The sequence below is a fragment of the Lissotriton vulgaris genome, chromosome 6, assembly GCF_964263255.1.
Source record: "Lissotriton vulgaris chromosome 6, aLisVul1.2, whole genome shotgun sequence".
NCBI lineage: Eukaryota > Metazoa > Chordata > Amphibia > Caudata > Salamandridae > Lissotriton > Lissotriton vulgaris.
The window spans coordinates 1,359,754,301-1,359,776,542 of NC_141694.1; the positions used below are offsets into that span (position 1 = coordinate 1,359,754,301).

The following is a 22,242-nucleotide window of genomic DNA, read 5'->3' on the forward strand; positions in this document are numbered from 1 at the left end:
GCTAAATTCAGCCCCCTCTTCTTACAGAACTTTTTCACCTCTGCCACGCATCTACCTACATTATTGAAAACACTGTAGGTGCAGAATATGAGATAGGAGAGAAATGTAGGAAAAAAACGATAAAAAATGAAAACAATTTAGATGTCAGATTATACAAAGGGATTTTTGGATATACACAATCACTGAGTGGTACTCCACAGACACAAATACTGTATCCCACAGCTGAATACCACAATGTCACATCCAGGGCCTGAAGAAATATCACGTGTTAGACCTGGCACCTTGGAGTGAGTCTCCCTCCCACTTTTTGCTGATGTGCCTCAGATGTTTTTGCTGGTGTTCGATGTTCAGGGCACTACGCCATGGCCAATCCATGCCGCAGTGCAAGTGCTCCCTATATAAAGTGTATCCGTAATTGATTTCCATGATTGGCTTATTTGGTTTACTGTCAGTCCCCAGTAACAGGCACCAGGAGTGATGGGGCTTGTAGATACAAATGCCGCTAGTGGGCCTGCAGCGCTGGTTGCGCCACCTACCGAAGCGGCCTCGTAAAAGATGTCTCGGGTCCGCCATTGCAGACCCTGCGTACAGTCTGGTACTGTCACGCTGACTGTGCAAGTGCCCACACTTGCCAGTCCCTAAAACCTTCCCTAACCTTCATATCAGTCACCCCTATGGTAGGCCCACGGGCAGGGTTCATTGTAAGCGTAAAGTTGGACACACCTGATGTGTGTGGCATGTCCTAGTAGTGAATTACCGCCTTTTTCGTTCTTCACTATTGAAGGGCTGCCTGTTCTCTTAGGCCAACGTGAGCGGCCGGAACTATTACACACTATAGTCCCGGCTGGCTCAGGGAACACGTGGCATGTCGAATTTGGTATGCCTGAACTCAGAATAATAAAATACTTCCTTTAGCAAGGTTTATTTTAATATCCTGCGTTTGTAACGGCTACTTTTAGAAAGTTAGCATTTGCTCGCCTGACTATTTCAGCCCGCCTCTGCCAGGATGTGTATCTCCTGTCTGGGTTTTTGTGAGTTACAGGGCTAGGGTATTCCCGGGGACAGTCCGGGTGACCAGGTGGTGAATAGAGTGCTTACACCAGGATGGGTGGGCGGAGTAGTCCTTGACTCTGAATAGGGTTGTGCTCCACCACCACAATGCTGGCTCCACCTCCTGCGGAGCGTCTAATGTCCCTGCCCTGCACCCTGAAAGAAGACATCAGCGTCCTGTCAACAGAGTACTCCCAAACCGGGTTGAACCGGGCTCAGGCGCCCTGGCCTGCCAAGACAAAAGAAACCGAGTATAAAGGTAGGATCCCTGCTCCTAAGAAATTAGATCCAGTTTTGACCACGACGAACCTCTGCCCGACTAGAAGGACCAAGAGACGCTGAGGAGAAGGAATCCTGCAGTGGTGCCTTGCTGAGAACGGAGAGGAAAAGACCAGAAAGGACTTTGAAGACTTGTGCCTGAAACTATCTCCAAGGGCTTGATCACGAGCTTGCCCCGTGAACGGAACCCCAGGACCATTGGGTTCTATTCTGCCAGTGCCCGTTTGCTGTTGGGCTTTTAGTTCTTATTCCCTCGCCAGAGTTGTGAATCGGGTGCCTTCACCCTCCAAGGTCGTGACAGCTCGGAGCCTGGTCGCCCCGCCACGAGAGCCTCTCTCAAGCTTGAGTCGCTCTCCGATTCAGTGCCGGACCGCCCACTCTCCTGTCACCTCGCCTGCTACGGAGCACGCTGTGCGCCTCTCATCTTCTCTCGCCGGAATCTGCACGGAGTGCATCTGATAGCCTCGGACGGTCCGTACGTCGTAACGTACCTGACTGTCTCACTTTGCCCTCCTGCATACCAAGGCCGTGCCGCACCTCAAGAATGTCTTCCGTACTGTGGTACCGAAGGTCCAGTGCTACACCCTTCTGTCCGAGAACGCGACGCCCCACACAGATCCACAGGTACGAACTGGTGTGCTAAGAAGTAGTACGCCCCGCAGGCCTGAACGGAGCCTCGCCCTGTGAGCTGCATCAGATCCCGGATCGCCACATCCCTCCACACCGTCCCGCTCACCCGCCTTGCACCTCAAGGGGGCTCCGAGCCGGATAGATCCTTCGGAGAACCGTCAGCCTCGTCCAGGGTCCGCCCTCACCAGTAGCCGTGCCTGAAACGCCTCGGACACTCATCGCAAGGTACATTGGAACTCTATCCCGAGTTCGCATCGGATCCAGGGTCCGCAACGTTTGTTTTCCCTGTCATCGTACCTTGCTGACCAAGAACACTTAAGAACAATTGCCTATTTATATCTGGTGGCCTTCATTCGCTAAACGTTATATGGTCTTGTGATAATTTTGCATATATTTTCACATAAAGTTTACGTACTTTTGATACAATTCTACAACTGGTGTCCGTTTGTGGTGGGTCAGTGGGTTTCCTGTATGTGATCGTAAATGCTTAACTAACTATCGCCCTGAAGATTAGCCTTGTCTGTTCGCGCCACACTACCTAGATGGTGAGCAAGGGTTATTTCTAAAGGAGTAGTTCTCTTACCCTGACTAGAGGAGAGCGTCCCTGTTTGTCACAAGTGCATACCTGTGCCAACCAGAGACCCCCGCCATCCCCATCCCGAAGGAATTGCACTGATATCCTTGCCATCCCCCACCATCTTTAAAACCAGCTGCATCATTTACATAACTATCATAACCAGCACCCCCACTTAGCTTGCAAGAAAGCTACCACCTCTGGTGATTCTCAGCACACCTGCAGCAGGGACTACAGACTGAGTCACGTAACAATTAAAAACAAGACAGCAGGCCTTTTACGCCTATGCACCAAGGATCTCAAACTACATCCCCACATCTATCAGGACAGCCACAACGCTGCTCCAGATTTAGGAAAGCGTAACAGACTAACCTCTTTAGGGAACACTACATTGCGATGCATTAACCATTCACAACTTTACTTGGTCTACTCTTACTTGTTGACTTTGCGCTGGTCTCTGACCATGGAAAGCACTGAGCTGCCTTTCAGTTTGGTTCGCACTATAGAAATATCATATGCATGCATGCATACATACATACAACATTAGCCAGTCTTAGATTCTCATTTATCAGCCAAATGCTTTCTGGGAGTTGTGTCTGATTCATTCTAATTGCCCTAACAAATCTAAATCATGATGAGCAAAAGTAGAGCCTTGAACTAGACCACAGTGTCATGAAGCATCTGGTAACTCTAACTTTGTTTTAAACACAATGATTGGTCTGAAAGCACAGTAGAGAGCAACAATGTGAGAAACCGAGTGGGACTCCGTGTGTGTGTGAGAGGGAGGTGTTTGTATGTGTGGAACGTTTGCATTTGTCTTTGCTATGCAGCATCATTTCTATGTGAGGTGACTAGTACCTGTGCTGAGAGAATTAGGAAAGAATGACCTGCAGAACAAGTTACTTACCTTCGGTAACGCTTTTTCTGGTAGATACTATATCTGCCTGTGGATTCCTCACCTTGTGAATATCCCCCTTGCGTCAGCAACGTTCGGAAATTTTCTTCGTAGCACACCGTCGTGGGCGACGTCACAGGAGCACGGCATCGCGCGCGACTCCGTCTGACGTCACCGACTCCATATTAGGCCCACGCCGGCGTGATGATGTCAGTTCCGCCCTTTTTTCCGTGCCTTCGAGGCACACGGACGGACCAACGATAGCAAATATGCAAATATACAATGTACACAGTACAAATAGAACCAAATCAATACAACAGTATTATAATCATATATACAAAAAGACCAGGTATAGCAGAGTAGACAAACGGGGAGGCGGGTGGGTCAGTGAGGAATCCACAGGCAGATATAGTATCTACCAGAAAAAGCGTTACCGAAGGTAAGTAACTTGTTCTTCTGATAGATACATCTGCCGTGTGGATTCCTCACCTTGTGAATAGATTCCCACAGCAGTCCCCACTCCCGGAGGAGGGTGTCCACTCTGCTACACCAGGAAGTCTTGGAGGACAGAACGCGCGAAGTGGCCATCCCTCCTCACCTCGGTATCTAAGCAGTAATGCTTCGCGAAAGTGTGGAGGGAGGCCCAAGTCGCGGCCCTGCAAATATCCTCAACAGGCACACCCCTAGACAAAGCAGATGTTGCAGACTTTGCTCTAGTTGAATGAGCTCTAATACCCTCAGGAGGGTCCTTACCCGCAAGGGAGTAGCAGATCTTGATGCACAGGATTATCCATCTGGAAAGAGTGCGCTTGTGCACCGCTCTGCCCTTCTTGCAGCCAGCAAAGCCAACAAACAGCTGGTCGTCCATCCGGAAGTCCTTAGTCCTGTCCAGATAGAAGGACACCGCCCGCTTAGGGTCCAGGCGATGCAGTCTCTCTTCCTCCTTAGACGGGTGAGGGGGAGGATAGAAGGTAGGAAGGGTAATGGACTGCCCAAGATGGAAAGGAGTCACCACCTTAGGCAGAAAAGCAGCCCTGGTCCTAAGAACCATCCTTTCTGCATGAATGGTCAGGAACGGGGGTTTGGAACTTAGAGCTTGAAGCTCACTTACCCTCCTTGCCGAGGTGATTGCAACGAGGAAAATAGTTTTAAAAGAGAGAAGCCTCAATGGACACTTGTGCAAGGGTTCGAAGGGAGAACCCATTAAAAAGGTCAGCACAAGATTCAAATCCCACTGAGGAATAATAAAAGGGGTAGGAGGAAACATATTCACAAGACCCCTCAAGAATCTCACAACCACCGGAGACTTAAAGAGAGAAGGCTGATCCGGCAAACATAGAAACGCCGATAAGGCCGAAAGATAGCCCTTGACCGTGGACACAGCCAAACCTTGCCGCGCCAGATAAAGGGCAAACTGTAAAATATTAGACAAATGAGCCCTCAAAGGGTCAATATCCCTCTCCCTGCACCAAGAAACACATTTTGTCCACCTATAGGAGTAAATGGACTTAGTGGTGTCACGCCTGGCAGAGAGAATGACATCCACCACCTCGTGTGGGAGAGAAAAAGAACTCAAGTTGCCCCGTTCAATCTCCAGGCATGAAGGTGTAATGTCTGGAGGTGGGGGTGTAGAACCTGCCCCTCCAACTGAGAGAGGAGGTCTGCCCTGTGAGGGAGACGGAGCGGCTGGTGAGAGGATAGGTGGAGTAGGTCCGAATACCACACCCTTCTCGGCCAATCCGGGGCGACCAAAATGACTTGGGCCCGGTCTTGACGAATCTTCCTCAGAACCCGAGGAATCAAAAGTATGGGGGGAAACGCGTAAAGGAGTCGACCTTCCCAACTCAACTGAAACGCGTCCCCCAATGCTCCTTGCATCGGATACTGGAGACTGCAGAATGAAGGGCAGTGAGCATTCTCGCGAGTGGCGAAAAGATCCACCCAAGGAGTCCCCCACATCCGAAAGATGTTGCGAACAACCTCCGGGTGAAGCCTCCACTCGTGGTCGGCAGAAAACTGCCGACTGAGACTGTCCGCACGCACGTTCAGAACCCCGGCCAGATGATTTGCCACCAGACAAATCTGATGGTCCTGAACCCAGGACCAGAGACGCAGAGCCTCTCTGCAGAGACACTGCGACCCTACTCCTCCCTGCTTGTTGATGTACCACATCGCAGTCGTGTTGTCCGTTAGGACCTGGACCGAACGACCGCGAAGGGAAGGGAGGAAGGCCTTGAGCGCCAAACGTATCGCCCTCAATTCCAGAAGGTTGATGTGAAACAACCTTTCTTCCGGAGACCAAAGACCCTTGACCTCCAGGTCTCCCAGATGAGCACCCCACCCGAGAGTGGATGCATCCGATATCACTGTGGCCACTGATGGAGGTAGCTGAAAAGGCTTTCCCTGTGACAGATTGCCTTCCACGCCCCACCAGGACAGGTCCGCTGCAGTTTCTCTGGAGATCCTCACAGACTCCCTGAGATCTCCGTTGTGCTGATACCACTGCCTGCGGAGGCACCACTGGAGCGCCCTCATGTGCCAGCGTGCATGACTGACCAACAGAATGCAAGAAGCCATCAGACCAAGCAGACGAAGGACCTTCAGGACTGGAACGACCGCTCCAGGATAAAACAAAGGAATCATTTCCTGTATGTCGCGAATCCTTTGAGGTGGAGGGAATGCACGACATACAGAAGTGTCCAGTACTGCACCTATGAACAGGTTGCGCTGGGAGGGCACCAGGTGAGATTTGGGTACGTTTATCGAAAAACCCAACCTGTGTAACAACTGAGTTGTCTCCTGCAGATGATGGAGCACCATCTCCGGCGACTCCGCTTTGATCAGCCAGTCGTCTAGATAAGGGAATACAGGAATCCCTGACCTCCTGAGATGCGCCGCCACCACTGCCATCACCTTGGTGAAAACTCGAGGCGCAGTAGTAAGTCCAAACGGGAGGACCGCAAACTGATAGTGCTGCGATCCCACCGTAAAACGGAGATACTTCCTGTGCGACTTCAGGATTGGGATGTGAAAATACGCATCCTGCAAGTCGATCGACACCATCCAGTCTTCTTCCATCAGCGCCAGAAGAACCTGAGCAAGGGTGAGCATTTTGAACTTCTCCTGTTTGAGATAGAGGTTCAAAACCCTGAGATCCAGGATAGGCCGAAGCCTGCCATCCTTCTTGGGAATCAAGAAATACCGGGAGTAGCACCCTTGACCCCTCTCCTGCTCTGGAACCACCTCTATCGCTCCCTTTCGAAACAGAGCCAGGACTTCCTCCTGCAGGAGAAGCAGGTGGTCCTCCGAGCAATAACCTTGGCAAGGAGGGTAATTGGGAGGGAACTCCTGAAAAGGAAGTGCATACCCATTCTCTAGGAGATTGAGAACCCAAAGATCTGATGTAACCGATTCCCAATCTCGTAGAAAGTGAGTAAGCCGACCCCCTACTGGCCCTACATGATCCAGAATGGTGGATCTAGGGCTGCTTTGCTGATGCGGGTGGGGGTTGGGCATTATTGGAGGAAGTGGAGGAAGAGGAGACTTGACGTCCACGACCACGACCCCTCTGTCTACCTCTATAGGACTTATATAGAGGGTTCTGCTGCTGCTGCTGTTGTTGGCCCTGCTTGAAGGGACGAAAAGAAGATTTTCCAAAACCCTTGAATTTTCTGGCTGCAGACCCTCTCATCTGCAGACCCAACGATCTCGCAGTGGCACGGCTGTCTTTAAACCTTTCCAAGGCCACATCTGCCTTCTTACCAAAAAGGCCAGATCCTTCAAAGGGTAAGTCCAACAAAGTGGATTGTACATCCGCTGAGAAATCAGATGATTTTAACCATGCGGCTCTCCTAGTTGCAATGGATGAGCCTATAATTCTGGCAACTGAATCCACAGTGTCCATGCCGCTTTGGATGACCATGCGGGCCGCAGCCTGAGTGTCAGAGATGACTTCATTAAAGTTTTTTCTATCCTCCTCAGGAAGTTTTGGTGACAACTGCTTCACTGAGTCCATCAGCGCGTGCACATATCTACCTAGAAGGCAAGTGGCATTTGACGACTTTAGAGCCATGCTCCCAGAAGAGAAAGTCTTCTTCGCAGCCTGATCCACTTTTTTTGACTCTTTGTCAGCAGGCACTTGAGGGAAGGAGCCTGCCGCCCTATTAGAACAAGCCGCCTGAACCACAAGACTTTCCGGAGACGGATGCGTAGAAAGAAATGCAGGGTCATCAGGAGCCACCCTATAGCGCCTTGCAATAACCCTTGAAACTGCAGGAGCAGACAACGGCCTCTTCCAAATTTCCTTAATTGGATCTGACAAGGCATCAGTAAACGGCAAAGTTGGCTCCACAATTGAGGATGGAGAATGCAGGACTTCCGTGAGAATGTTGGGCTTGTACTCCACCGTGGGCAGCTTTAAGTTAAGAAGCTCAGCAGCCTTCCTAATAACCACATGATAAGGAGCCACGTCCCTTGATGGTGCATCAGAAGTCGAAGGCAGACCCCACTCGGGAGAGAGTTCCAGACCACTAGCATCCCGAAGCTCTTCGAAGTCATCACCATGATCAGGAAGCTCACCTTCCTCCACATCTGAACTCTCATCATCCTTTTGCTCGAGAAGACGCTGAGCTCTTCGCCTCGACCACTCCATTCGAATCGAAGTCGACGGATCCGGTAACGACTCCGACGGAGCCGGTTCCGACGTCGCTCGAGGAACCGAAGCAGGAGGACGAGAGTCAAGAACAGGTGTGGCACCTCGATCTCGACTGCGAGGTCGATCCGGAGTCGGCGAAGCCGCATGCGGAGTCGAGGACCTCGGTGGAGCCGTACCGAGCCAAGGTGAAACAGGCGCCGGCATGAAAGGCATAAATGGAGCAGGGGCATACGACTGAGGAATACCCAGGTTGTACGACAACGGACCCATGGGGCCACCAGGCGCTCCAGCGGGGTACATCGCCCTAGAATAAACTCCAAACATCGCATTGAGAAAATGCGAGGGATCCTGTCCAGGTCCAGGGAAGGAAGGGTACGGACCTACCGGATGTTGCAATGGAGGCCGACCCGACACATCCTCACCCTGACCTTCTGGATTCACAGGAGTCTCCGCCGAAGCCGGTTTTTGAACCACCTCCTCTTCTTCATGCTCCGAGGAAACCGGCTCCGGCTCCGGGTCCGGCTCCGGCTCCGGCGCCGGAGAACCCACTCTTGACATAGCAGGTGAAGGAGAGACAAAGTCCTTACGGTGTTTGTGAGACTTTCTCTTCGAGTCAGAGGAATCCTTCCCCGAATGATGTCTCGAACTGTGCTTCCTCCTCTTATGTTTTCTCCTCGAAGAATGCCCGGAAGCCGACTTAGATCTAGACCTAGACCTTTCTCTGGACTTCGACTTCGCCTTGGACCTCGAATCGTCTCCAGACCTCGAACCAGCTCTGGACCTCGACGCCGATCTCGACCTCGACCGAGACCTTTGCTTCGACTTCGATCTCCGTGACGTAGATCTCGAAAGTCGCCCAGAGTCCTTTTTCACCTTCGCCAAGAGCAACTTTGCTTCACGCTCCCGAAGCGCCTTCGGATTCATCTTGAAACAGGACTCGCAGTTCTTGACGTCGTGGCCCGATCCAAGACACCACAAACAATCCTTATGCGGGTCCGTGATAGACATCATGCGGGCACAAGACCTACATGGCTTAAAGCCTGTTTTCCTCGACGACATCTCCGGAGAAGAACAAAGTCGCAAGAGAGAAACAGTGACAAATAATAGTCAGAAAGATACTAGGTATCGCTGAAGATCCCGAAAACTGTTAGCGTCGGAGACGCGGAAAAAAGGGAACTGACGTCATCACGCCGGCGTGGGCCTAATATGGAGTCGGTGACGTCAGACGGAGTCGCGCGCGATGCCGTGCTCCTGTGACGTCGCCCACGACGGCGTGCTACGAAGAAAATTTCCGAACGTTGCTGACGCAAGGGGGATATTCACAAGGTGAGGAATCCACACGGCAGATGTATCTATCAGAATCATCCTGCACTGAACCTGCAAGGCATGTGTAGGAAAATGCACTTCTGCTTCTATATTGTGTGCAATACAACAATACTATCTCCTGCTCTTATTCCTCCACCTGAAAAAGCCAGAACTTCTGCCTTTGAGTGAGGCACACTTGAAATTTTACAGCCTGTTTTTTACCCTGAGCTTCGTGGGCACAGTGGGAGGTGAGGCCGGTTGAGGAGAGGAAGGTGCACTGTTACCTGTCCATGTTAGAGTGGATGGATGTGTTTGTGTTTTGCAAAACAGCTATGTGAGGGGAAATGCTTACAGCTAACGTCAATCCTGTACATGTTCTGATGTGAGTAGCTTTCCAGTTCCATTCTGTGCTGCTCCTGGTGGGGGAGGTAAGGGTGTGTGTATGGGGAGGTCTGTTTGTGTAAAAGTCTGCATAACCAGCTTTACTGCATGTTTTATGCGCATATAAAGGAGATTTGTTGTCCTCCCTATGCTGTACCACTTGTATGTTCATGGGCTAGGGGGAAGGGCTTGTTATGTTCAAAAATTTGGACTACTTCCTACTACTGTGCTTGTTCTGTATTAAGAAAGCTGGCACTGCTGCTACCTAGGATATGCCTGATCTTTGCATGATAGTGAAGTCAAAAGTAATGGCATTGTTACATGGGGTAAAGTTCCTTTTTGGGAGAAGTGTGGGAATACTGAATGGCTGGACTTTTGTGGATTCCTGCAGATTCTTGAACTTTCCCTCACCATAGCAAATGTGTGATTTAGCCAAAAACTGACATTTATAGGACATTCTAGGAATGGAAAAGCTCTGGGATCCATGCAAGTCACACTGGATTCCCTGGATCTCTATGTTTGGGTTCAGGAGTGTCCATGTTTCATAGGGTCCCTTCGTTGCCGGCTGAACTAAAGCCCAAATAGTGCAGCCATTACCCATGGCAAGCATGAGGAACTTGGCATCTACTCCCTCTATGCGCTCATATGTCAAAACCATGTACAGAAGAATACACATTTCCTCTTGTCTGCAATGTCTATGATCCAGGTGAGGGGCAGAAACACTGTTTAGGCTTTAGGAACGGGGTGCATTCTAATTCCAGGCAGGCGAGCAACCACCCCATTCTTTTTACATTAAAACAAATAAATATTCTGACCCTGGAATCCAGACAGCTTTCTACCCCATCCCAATATAGCCCCGGGGCAGAAACACTGGTGCTTTAGGGGTGGGTATATGGCCCGATGCTGGCTGGGCCCCATTTTCAAAATACATTATCGCTAGGTTTCATGGATTTTCTGAACTCCCACGGGCCTCCTCATGGAGGTCAATTTTGGGGATAAGTCCCTAGGTGTGCAGATTGTAAACATCGTTGGGGCTGCTAGGGTATGCGAACACAGCACGCTGCAAGGGCTCTTGCCCCTCCACCTTCTTTAAAAATATATATATTCCCTGGTTCTACTAATGAGCCCAGGTGTCAGAATATCTGATTTTGCTTTTTATTTTTTGTAGGAGGAGCCCTTGTCCATGCAACAGGAAACCCAATGTGGCAATCCCGAAGCAGGGATCTACTCAGGAGAAGTACAACTAGAAAGGAGACATGTCAGAGGTAATATGGAGGACATATACAACAGAAAATGTACTTAAATGGTGTTTACATACTAGTTAGCGTCAATTTGAAAAAATCGAATTTAAAAGTGATCTGGGATCTTCCCCAATGTGGTGAAGAAGTGTAAGAGATGTGAATCTCTGAAGGAAAGCATGTGTTACAGGCAGCAAACTTACAGTCATTTCTCCACCGAAACATTCTGAAGCAAGTTGAGCAGAATCAAATGGTTTTACTTCAGCATCATTGAAAAGGTACCTGTGGGGGAAAAAAACGTATTCATTCTACCATGATACCAAAAGTCTTGACACAGATGTTTAAAATGCACATAAAATTCATAGGTAGTTTGTTTTGGAAGAGCGAGGCATTTATGCTTTTAGCCTGTACTTTCTTTATGAGAATGGAGATCTGTTAAAAATTGGCAATGAACACAATAAATCTGCATGTCTCAATTGACCTAAGAGACTTGGTTGAACCTAATATTTAACATCATCTTATCATCTACATCCATTTCTTCTAGATTTTAGGCATTAAACAGATTCAACAATAAATATTCAAAAGATACGTGCTAAATTATTCAGCTAACAATCATCATGTATTACACACATTCCTGTCCTATTTTCTAAGTTTATCAATATTTTCAAATTGCACACTCTTACTTCCTTGATCCATATAAGCAGCACCCTCAATTTAAAAAAACTTACCTTAAATAATGAAATTTGTGGTGATTACTGCGCCTTCCTGCAAATTCTTCACCTCATTAATCTATACCAGGTGCCAAACTGGATCTACAAAATTTAAATAGCTTTCCAGCACCGAAAGGTAGAGCCGCAGTTACAGCTCGCCTCTGATGTTTCCGTGATGTTAAGTCACAGAGTCATGTATGGCACCACAGTGGCGGTCAAAAATACTACCTGTTCATTTTTCTAAGCCGACAGACCAGGAGATAAGATTGATGAAAGTAGCAGGAATACATGGCAGAGAATAAGTTTAACAAACACCAAAATCTGTCCTTCCACAGACGGTCTCCAATCAACCCGAGTCCTCCATGTAGGAAGCTGGATTTTATGTGGTAGTGCTAATGTAAGGGCACACCATGCAAAAACTATAGATAACCCTTATTGGTTTACAAGGCTAAAATTAATAATCCTAAGTGCTCTATTTGTGGTAGTTTGGTCGAGCAGCTTAGGCTTATCGGAAGGGCAGTGTTAAGTGTTTGTTGTACATACAGAGTCAATAAATAAGACACACTCAAGAAGAAACTTGAGACCAATTTAGAGAAATAATACAGATTTTTATATAATTTTAGACATCAAGATCATCGGAGTCAGGGAGTACTTTTGGAAATATGAATTTCTCAGTAAAACAGTAAAATGCTCAAATCATGGTTTTGAGCTAGGAGCCTTAAACACAGTTGCAGACAGTTGTTGAGTGTGCCTTTCAGGACAAAAGGTGCTTAGGGGTCAAGGTCCAAACAACCAAAGCAGTTCGAGTTTACCTACCCTGGTGTGTATGGGTGCAGAGGTGCTGGTCGCATTGGTAGCCTTGTACACTACACGTTAAAGTCAATGGAAGGCTATCTGTAATAAAAAAGGCTGCAAGTGGGAACTTGAAGACTAGTCCAGCAGAACCCAAAGGAGGGGCTCAGCTTATGAGGGTCTCTAGAGCCAGGGGACACAGTTTGTTTACTTGGACCGGGGCTGGGGGGCACAGGTGCAGATGTTTTTGTCCGGCAGGTCGCAGGAGTTAAAGGCTCCCACGGTTCTTGAGTGACATCGAGAAGGGAAGAAAACAGGGAGGAGGGTCAGTCTTTGTGTGGGCCTAATATCCTTCAGTACCTCATCGGCAGGTTGGTCTTTGCGGTGGTGGTGTCTATCCTGGACACTCAACAAGTCTTGATTGAGGCAAATGCTCTGGTACCCAGGGTATTGGGGCTGGAGGGTCTCGTGTCTCGAAACTCCTGGAACCACGAAGACTTCCTCCTGGTGAGACGCTCCCTTGGTGGGCTCGATGGCTAGCAAAAGTGAGAACCAGAGAAGTGCGGTCGGAGCCTGTAGCTGCAGGGAGAAGGCTCCCTCACCCAATGGGAGATGCTAAGTGGTTGCTGAAGCACTAGGTAGTCCTGCAAGGGCTAGGAAGACTGCACAGCTTTTGGACAAGTTGGGTTGGTGAAATTGTCGCGGTACCAGCAGCAAGGCAGGGTTTGGCGTCAAGTTCATGGTAAGTCATCAGTTCTCATGGTGACTGCTCTTCTTTGTTTTTCTTCAGTTCCCATTTAAACAAATTTGAATCTCTGATATCGGTGGGACCCCTATATAGTGAATTTAGGGGTGTTTAGGGCAGTATATGGAAGTAGCCAATAGGCTAACTACTCCTGGGACGTCTACACCCCCTAGATGAGCACTTCCTGTGAAGAGTGGGCATATTCCTGACCCGGGGTTCCTAGTTTCACCCAAAAAAAGGTGGTGAAACCATTCGACTGTCCACTTCAAGTGGCCCACCTTAGGTGAGTGCCTAGCCTGTAAGTGTGACACACCTGATTAGCTAATATTTGGGCTGCTCAGATGCCAAATGGGCCTAAGGGCAAAGGGGGGCAATCCTCAGGACGGGGAAAAACCAGGGTCTCATATCAAAGGCAGCAGAGGCTTTAAAGCCTAAGGCTTTGCTATGCTAAATCACTAGCCAGCCTGCTGGAGGAGGTGTGAATACCCTCCTCCGGAGACAGAACTGTTTCTGGCCTCTGAAAGCATGCGCTCTCACCTATAGGGTGTCAGAAACCGGTCTATGATGGTAGGCTCAACGATACCATTCAGCCAGCACACCAGAGGATTAGTAGGTTTTCAGGGGGCCTCTTTAAGTTGACCTCTGAGTGTATGCCACACTAAATATGATGCTGCCATTACTACAGATGTATTGAGTAGGGGTGTTTGATACCAAAAACCATTATCTTCAGTGAAGCCATTACGTAGCAGGCTAACTCGTAATGACCACTACCCAGTACATACTTTTAACATGGCTTACTGATCACTTGCAATGCCCTAGTAATGGAACAAGGCCTCACAGGGGCATATCTGTTCGGGCAGATAAGCCCTTACATGTATTATAATGTACACTGCCTTAGGGCTCTAAGACCTGCTGTAGGGGTGAATTGTATATAAGACATGCAGTGTACTTGGACATTGCATACTGGGACTGTGCAATGGTGTGTTTCCAGAAGGGCTTGCACCCTTTCACGCATCCTGCAGTGGCAGTCTGCATGCAGTTTTTGTGACAGTCCCTTTGGGTGGCATATTACAAGCTGCAGCTCACAGGGGCCATCTTTAGCACCCATGCCCTGGATACCGTAGGTGCAATTTACCAGGGACTTACAAGGGTGCTAAAGTCTTTCCCAATTAGGTTAAAACTGAACATTTGTCTTGTTCTCTGAGCTCTGGCATTGGGGCCTGTTTAGCAGGGACACAGGGCACTACCAATAAACACCAGCACCAGAGAGCACAATGTAGGGGTGACAATGTGAAAAAAGTGGGATTTGCAAACACACCTCTCCCCCACCAAACAAAAGAGAATAAAAGCGAAAAAAACGAACCTTTCCCGAGAATCTTCATTGTCTAAGTGGAAGAACCTGCTAAGGCCGTCTGCATTGGTATGGTCAGTCCCAGGTCTGGGTTCCAATGTAAAGTCCATTACCTGTAGGGATATGGAACACCTTAACAGTTTGGGGTTCTCACCTTTCATTTGCATGAGCCCTCTGAGAGGTCTGTGGTCCGTTTGAACAAGGAAGTGAGAACGAAACAGGTATGGTTTTCAGCTTCTTCAAGGCTTCCCTCTCAATGGCACTCCAACGCTGTTCTCTGGGGAGTAACATCCTGCTAAGTTAAGCAACAGGCTGGTGCTAGCCATCATAGTTGGTCTAGGATAGGAATACTTCTATCCTATGCTCCTAAAGACATCAGCCCGAACTATGACCTGCTTTGAATATGCCGGCGCTTTTAGAATGGGGGCTAACCACATTGCTTCCTTTAGAGCATCACAAGTCTTTTAACTGCTCACTTTCCAGTTTGCTTTCTTTGGTTGCCTTTTGGAGGTTAGTTTTGTGAAGGGTGGCACAATGGTATCAAACCCCCCACAAACCTCCTGTAGTACCCAGACAAGCCAAGGAATGCACTAACTTGAGTCTGAGTGGTTGGAGCCTCCCAGTTCAAAATAGTCTGGATCTTGGGCTGTAAGTGTTGAACTTGGCCTCCACCTATTGACTTACCTTGATAGTGAGTGCTGCTTTCTGCAGGGAATCAATGACATTTCCAAGGTGGATCAGGTGATCCTGCCAACTGGGGCTATAGACAACAATATCATCTAGATATGCTGCAATAAAAAACACAAGCCCAGCCGGGACTGTTCACCAGCATGTGGAAGGTGGCAGGGGCATTCTGTAATCCAAATGGAATTACAGTAAACTGTTTAGGTCCATCAGGGTCAAGAATATAGATTTTTCTTTCACTCCTGGGGCGAGCCGAATCTGCCAGTAATGTCAATTAGCTCATCTGCCCTTCGAAAAGGGCAAGCATCAGTCTTTGTGACAGCATTGAGACCCTTGTAATCCACACAAAACCTCAGCTCTGGTTTATCTCCCTTGGAATGAGGTTTGGGAACAATGACCACTGGGATGGCCTAGGGATCATCAAAGGGCTCAATCACTCTAACTCAAGCCTTTTGCTGACCACAGCCCTAAAACTTTCCTTAACTTGATTAGACTGTCTGTAGATTTTATTTTTGACAGGATGACTGTCTCCAGTGTCTGCACATGTGTACACCAGGCTGTCTGACCAGGGGTTAGAGAAAAGAGCTCAGCATACTACCCCAGGACGTGCATGCAGCCAGCTTGCTGTTGGGCAGCAAGGGTGTCTGATAAGAGAACTCCCACTAAAGAAACATCTTTAGGGCTGTAGGAAGGTGGCTACCTGACTATGGTTACCCCAGATTTTTTGCCTTGTGTTTAGCTGGTTTTCGACTTAGTTGGCCTGGTTCCCTGCTAATCAGGGCCCAGGCTATCTGCTCTCTCTGTAAATGGATTCCATGTACCCTAGGTGCATAACTAGATTGGCTTGGGTCACCTTATCAGCCCCTGTACAGAGCACTATAGGTGCCCAGGGCATAGGTGCATCCAAGGCCTACCAGGGGCTGCAGCATATCTTTTGCCACCCCTGGCTGGCTATCTAAAATTGACACAACTGGCTGATCACTCAGCTGGGGCAAGGTGGTGTAATCACCCCTTGCTTAGATATAGTATGCCTATATCTAAACCTATCTGGACACATATAAACCTATAAGTCACTCCTATGACAGGCCTTAACAATCCTGGAGGCAGAGTGCTTGGTTTTATGTGAGATGGTGCTCTAGCATGAGCTGAGCCTGTCTGCAGCTTTCAAAACCATGTCCTAATAGCTGTTCTATGATATAGCCATACCATATACTCTTAAGTGCATTATAATCCTAGCGGTTAATGAAAACTTTGGTTTGGCTTTATCAAAACATGTCGTGTAAGGTGTCAAACACTTTGGAATACTACCCCCCCACCCCGGCAGTCCTGGCGGCGAGGGTATCATTCAACCCTTCTAGAGGGAGAAGACATGTAGTTAGTGCTTTACCATGTTAAAATTAAACAGAGCCTCAGTATCACAAAATGGATGCTGCTGCCACAGACACGAGTCTGACCTCCTGCTGCTGGACGAAACTCCGGCAGGGGAGGTCTGGACAATAGGTTTTCTGTCGAGGAAGAGGCTGGCACCTCCCCAGACAGCCTGTAGTGGATTGGGGCAGGGTGGGTTCAATGGAAAGATGCTTTTCCAGACACTGTCTGGGGCACACAAGGTGCTCCATGAATAGCCCGGCTCAAACCAGTTGCTGGGGCACTCCAGCCCCAGCTCTGGCGCGAAACTGGAAAAAGAGAACGCGGTGTAACCACCCCCTTCTCAGTTTCCACCCATAGGAGGGACCTAGCAGGTAATCCAGCCCCTTAGTTTAGTATAAAGATAGGAGCTGTGTCTAGAGACATTACATTATCCTGGAAAGAAACTCAGAAACGAAACTCTTGGACCTTCGACGTTCCATATCGACTGGAAGACTGAAGACATCTCCCTTGTGGTCAAGGAGTGACCACCCTGTGCAAACAGGCACCAACAGTAACTTCCCGGTTTGCTTTGTCGACACTCCCGCCGGAACCCGAAGACTCAGCGACTCAGGAACTGGACTTCCTGACTTCTCCAAATCCGATCCACATCCATAGCAAAGCTGAGACCTGTGGCGGACACGAGAGACGTGGGACCGGACATCCTGGACTACTTGCTTTTTGCTAACCGTGCAGCTTCAGAGGTACCCTCGAAGTTGTGCATTAGGGTTTGAGAAGCCCTAGACCGGAGCAGCATTTGCACCGAAGCTCAGCCCTCCACACTCCACGAGAGCCGCGTGGGGCCCGCTCCTGCATTTCAGCTCTTCCGGGTTGCTAGCCCGTTGGCTAGTGAGCCCTACGAAGACTAATCTTTGAATCAACACTGCTTGCCTGGATGCTCCAGTCTTGCTCCAGCTTCCCTACAAAGGAGAAGCTCCCCAGACCTTGCTGGTCTGAACAGAAGCCAATCTTCCCATCCTGCGTGGATTGTCTTTGCCAAGGTTTGTTGGGTCCAATCCGGATACCGACACCGCAAACAGCTAGATCCGTCCTAGGACAGCTCGTATCAAGCACCTGGTCGTCGTCGACGCCTCCTGGTCCACGTGGCTGCAGAGACAAGCTTCACCTCTTCACCTGATTGCATCTCTGCATCGCCTGGTTCCTTCCTGGTCACTGGCTAGTGACCCAGACTCTGTCCCCGCTGCTTTCAGGTTCTTCTCGACTCCGATCCACCCTTGGATCCACCCTGACACTTTCCTCCTGGTCGCCTGCAGCAGTTTCTTGCAGCTCTCCATAGGATTCAGCAACGAAACCAGACACGAAAAGACACCTGTGCAACCGGCTTCCTTGGGTGAGGTAACTCTAGAACTCCGGTGCTCCTGTGTGTAGGAAGGTACCTCCTGACTATGGTTGCCCCCAACTTTTTGCCCTGTGTTTTAGCTGGTTTTGGACATAGTCGACCTGGGACCCTGCCAATCAGGACCCCAGGCCTACTGCTCTCTCTTTAAAATGGATTCCATGTACCCTAGGTGCATTTCCAATTGGTACTGGGCCACCCTATCAGACCCTGTCACTCAGGGCATGGGTGTACCCAGGGCTACCAGGGGCTGCAGCATGTATTATGCCACCCCTGGCTGGCCTCCTAAATTTGACACAACTGGCTGCATGACAGCTGGGGCAAAGTCGTGTAATCGCCCTTTGCTGTAGGTGTAGTATACCTATACCTAACCCTAAAATGGACACACAGATTCCTATCAGTCACTCCTATGGCAGGCCTTGACAATCCTGAAGGCAGAGTGCTTGGAATCGTGTGAGATGGTGCTCTGGCATGAGCTGAGCCTGTCTGCAGCTTGCGGAATCAAGTCCTAATAGCTGTTCCATGATATCGCATACCATATACTCTTAAGTGCATTATAATCCTCGCGGTTAAATGCTATCTTTGGTATTGCTTTATCAAAACATGTCGAGTAAGGTGTCATACGAATTGGAATACTAACCCCTCGCCAATTCTGGCGACGGGGTTAGCATTCCACCCTTCTAGAGGGACACGACATGTATGTAACTGTGAACCCCGGTTAAAGTTAACTGAAGCCTCAGCTCCACAAAATGGATGCTGCCACCACAGACACGAGTCTGACCCCCTGCAGCTGGGAGTCCTTCCAGTGAGGGGAGCCTGGACAAAGGGTTTCCTGTCAGGGGCGGTGCTAGCACCGTCCCAGACATGGTTTTGTGTATCCTGGGTAGGCAGGGCTTTACAGGAAGGTGACTGCTGAGTGGCACCCCGGTGCTCACTACGCATAGGCCGGTCTGAACCAGTTCCAGGGGCACACCAGCCCCTGGCCTGGGGAAGTCCGGCATGGCAGAGGGGTGTAACCACCCCCCACCTAGTCCCACCCATAGGCAGGACCTAGTCACCGGGTCAGCCCCCTTTTTTAGTATAAAGATGGGAGCGGGCCCCCTGTTAAAATTAGATCATCTTTGGAATCAAGATACCACTTTCTTCGAAAGGACTTCACGATTTCTTCTTCAAGATTCTCCCTTGTGGCTAAGGAGTAGTCACCCTGCATCCGCAGGCACCATCCTAAAGAACACTGCGGTCTGCTGCAAGTCCTTCATCACGAACCCGACGACCCAGCTCGACGAGACCCGGCTTCCCTGGCACCTCTGACCTCTACTCACCTCTACAGCCCAGCTGAGAACCGTGAGTGCGACGAGACCTCAAGGGACCGACGATCGCCAAGACTGCACGACATCTTTACTGCAAGCCCACCGTGTCCTCCACTGGTGAGTGCTTTGGGGTCCGAGAAGCCCCGACCCTGCGCAGCTCCAGCACCCAAGATCAGCCCCCCTGCATCTCCACGATCTGCGAGGGGCCCTTCTGCTGTTTGCTGTGCACCGCGTTGTTTGGCTACTAGCCGGCTGGCTTGTGGCCCTCTGAACGACGCCCAACGACTTCACGACTGCTGGTCTGGTTGCTCCAGGCTGGCCTTTGCTTCCTTCTTCAAGAGAGGCACCCCGGACCCTCCTGGTCCACTCCAGACGCCATTTTAGGTCCACCGCGTGGGCTTGAATTTGCCAAGGCTTTGTTGCCCAATCCTGGGTCCAGCGACGCCGACAGCTTCTCTCTTCGTGGGACAGCTCGATCCTCCATCCTGGTCGCCGACAACGCCTCCTGGTCCGTGAGATCTTCGAGTCAAGCGTCACCCACTCACCTAGTCGAGGTGGCTACCATCCGGTGCCCTCCTGGTGCCCACTGACTACTGGCTAGTAGTCTCGAACTTGGTCCCCTCTGCTTTCAGGTGTCATCTATCTTCAAGATCCAGGCTTGGATCCGACTGAACTTTCTTCACTGGTCACCGGCCAGCATCTTTTCTTCCGGCTCCTGGTCCGTCTACGAGGATTCCCGACGTCTTTTCAGACCTATGCAGCTGCAGCCCCTGGGCTAGGTAACTTCGGCATTTCGGTGCCCCAGCATAGCCTCACTATCCAAGGGTCAGAATCTACTTTCGTTTTCTCCCTACCAGGTCGGGTTCGCCCGAGAACACTAACTTTCTAATTCCTAGCTACCATAGACTTTTGTCCCGCATCTCGCGTGAGAGTGCACACACTGCACCCGAGTCCCCTAGGCCTCCTAGACATAATCTAACGATTCCCTAGTCAAGTCCTAGCGATTCCAAAAGCTATTAGTACTGTACTTACCTGCTAGGAATTTCGCATTCCACTTTCAGAGTATATGGTTTTCCGTGCCCCTCGGGCATTTGTATATACTGTGCTAACTTAAGTATTTTTGTAAGAGTTTTGGTTTGTGCTTAGTACCCTGTCCTCATAAAGAGTACAGGGCTGTTGTGATCTTTAAATAAATAACTGTTTATTTTCATAACACTTGTGTGGTGTCCTTTCACTTGGTATTCAAGGGGTATATGTGTGGTAAACAGCTGGCTTAACGCGCCCTCTCGAGTCTTTAGCCTTAGACTGCTCGTATCCACGCTACTAGGATAGCTGGTCTATAAGGTTGACTTACAACCAATCATCAATAAGGGTTGCTGGACTGATACATAGTGTTCACTAGAATAGTGAGCACTGCATATCAGGCCACCTTCTCACATTGGTGAGCAGCGGTTGGGATTTGAGCTTGCTGTTGTTTTACCACACGTATCCTAAGAATATCTTGTTGAAAGATCACATAAGTACTGTTAGGTACATATAACTAAAGCTTAGAATACTCTGAGTTCTACTGAACCAGCTGTTGTAGCTCCTCAAGGCTTAGCACACCTTGGCTGCAACTCTTAGCAAGGGATCAGTAGGTAACACATAGTGTAGGTAGGTGCATCGCTTACACCACACTAGAAGCAGTATGTCGGCCACAGGAGGAAACACTGAGTCTCCCCTTGTGTCAGTTGACCCTCCACAGGTCATCCCTTCAAAATATACTGCTCTTAGCTTCCATGAGATGAGACAAGTGTGTACTCTCAGGAAACTAAAACAGGGGTCTAACCCCACCACTTCCTTTCTGATTGGTCTCTTAGAGGCTTATGATGCCAGTAGGGCTGGTAACCCAGACCCTTCTAATCCAGATGGAAGTTTGCCCTCCTTACAGGGTCCCTTTGATATCCATCCCCTCCTTGAGGCAGATGTTGCGGAGGATGAGGATGAGTTATCAGGGGATGAGGCAGATAAGGGACAGGTAGAAGTCAGCAGACTAAGCAGGTCCAACTTAAGCAGACATGAGCTTGGTACTGGGGAACTCCTGGGCCCACTCTCAGGTCAGCTTAACATTGGGAATGGACGAGTTAGGTCTCTATCAAGAGGCTCTAGCAGATCCTTTCGAACCAATGGCTCTCTCAACTCTTCTCACAGAGGAATGTCTTCCCCTAAGAGGAGAGTGTATGAAGCTGAAGAAAGGGCAGTCAAACTGAGGATTGAAAGGGAAGAACTTGCCCTGGCCAAAGAGAGACTTGCCCTTGCTAGAGAGCAAGAATTATGTGGGCTAGTTCCCACTGGTGGCAGCAATAAACCTAGCAATAGGGAAAGGAGTTTTGATACAAAGCACCTGAATAAGATAGTGCCCCCCTTTAAAGAAGGGGATGACATCCACAAATGGATTACTGCTTTGGAGAGAGCCTGCACTGTGCAGGGTGTTCCCCAAAGTAAGTGGGCAGCTATCTTGTGGCTCTCCTTTGATGGTAAAGGTAGAGATAAGCTCCTCACCACAAGGGTGGAGGATGCTAACAATTACCAAGTCTTGAAAAATGTACTGGTTGATGGGTTTGGTTTAACCACTGAACAATACAGGATGCTGTTCAGAGACACCCAGAAAACTCAGTCTCAAGATTGGACTGACTTTGTTGATTGTGCCACTAAGGCTTTTGAAGGCTGGCTACTGGGTAGTAAGGTTACTGATTTTAAAGGATTGTATAATCTAATTATGAGGGAGCAAATCTTAAATAATTGTCAGAACCAGCTATTACATCAGCACCTGGTAGACTCTGAGTTGACCTCTCCACAGGAATTGGGTAAGAGGGCAGACAAATGGGTCAGAACTAGGGT

At 49.3% G+C, this 22,242-nt stretch overlaps 1 protein-coding gene across 2 annotated transcripts in view; it reads right to left on the reverse strand.

Annotated features, from left to right (window-relative positions):
* The window catches only part of USP34 (ubiquitin specific peptidase 34), a 2,709,276-nt gene that overhangs the window by 916,163 nt on the left and 1,770,871 nt on the right, over window positions 1-22,242 (reverse strand). For both annotated transcript variants that reach the window (XM_086927486.1, XM_086927485.1), the window contains exon 50: window positions 11,210-11,288. In XM_086927486.1, coding sequence (XP_086783612.1) covers window positions 11,210-11,288 — 79 coding nt within the window. The remainder of the gene's footprint in view (window positions 1-11,209; window positions 11,289-22,242) is intronic.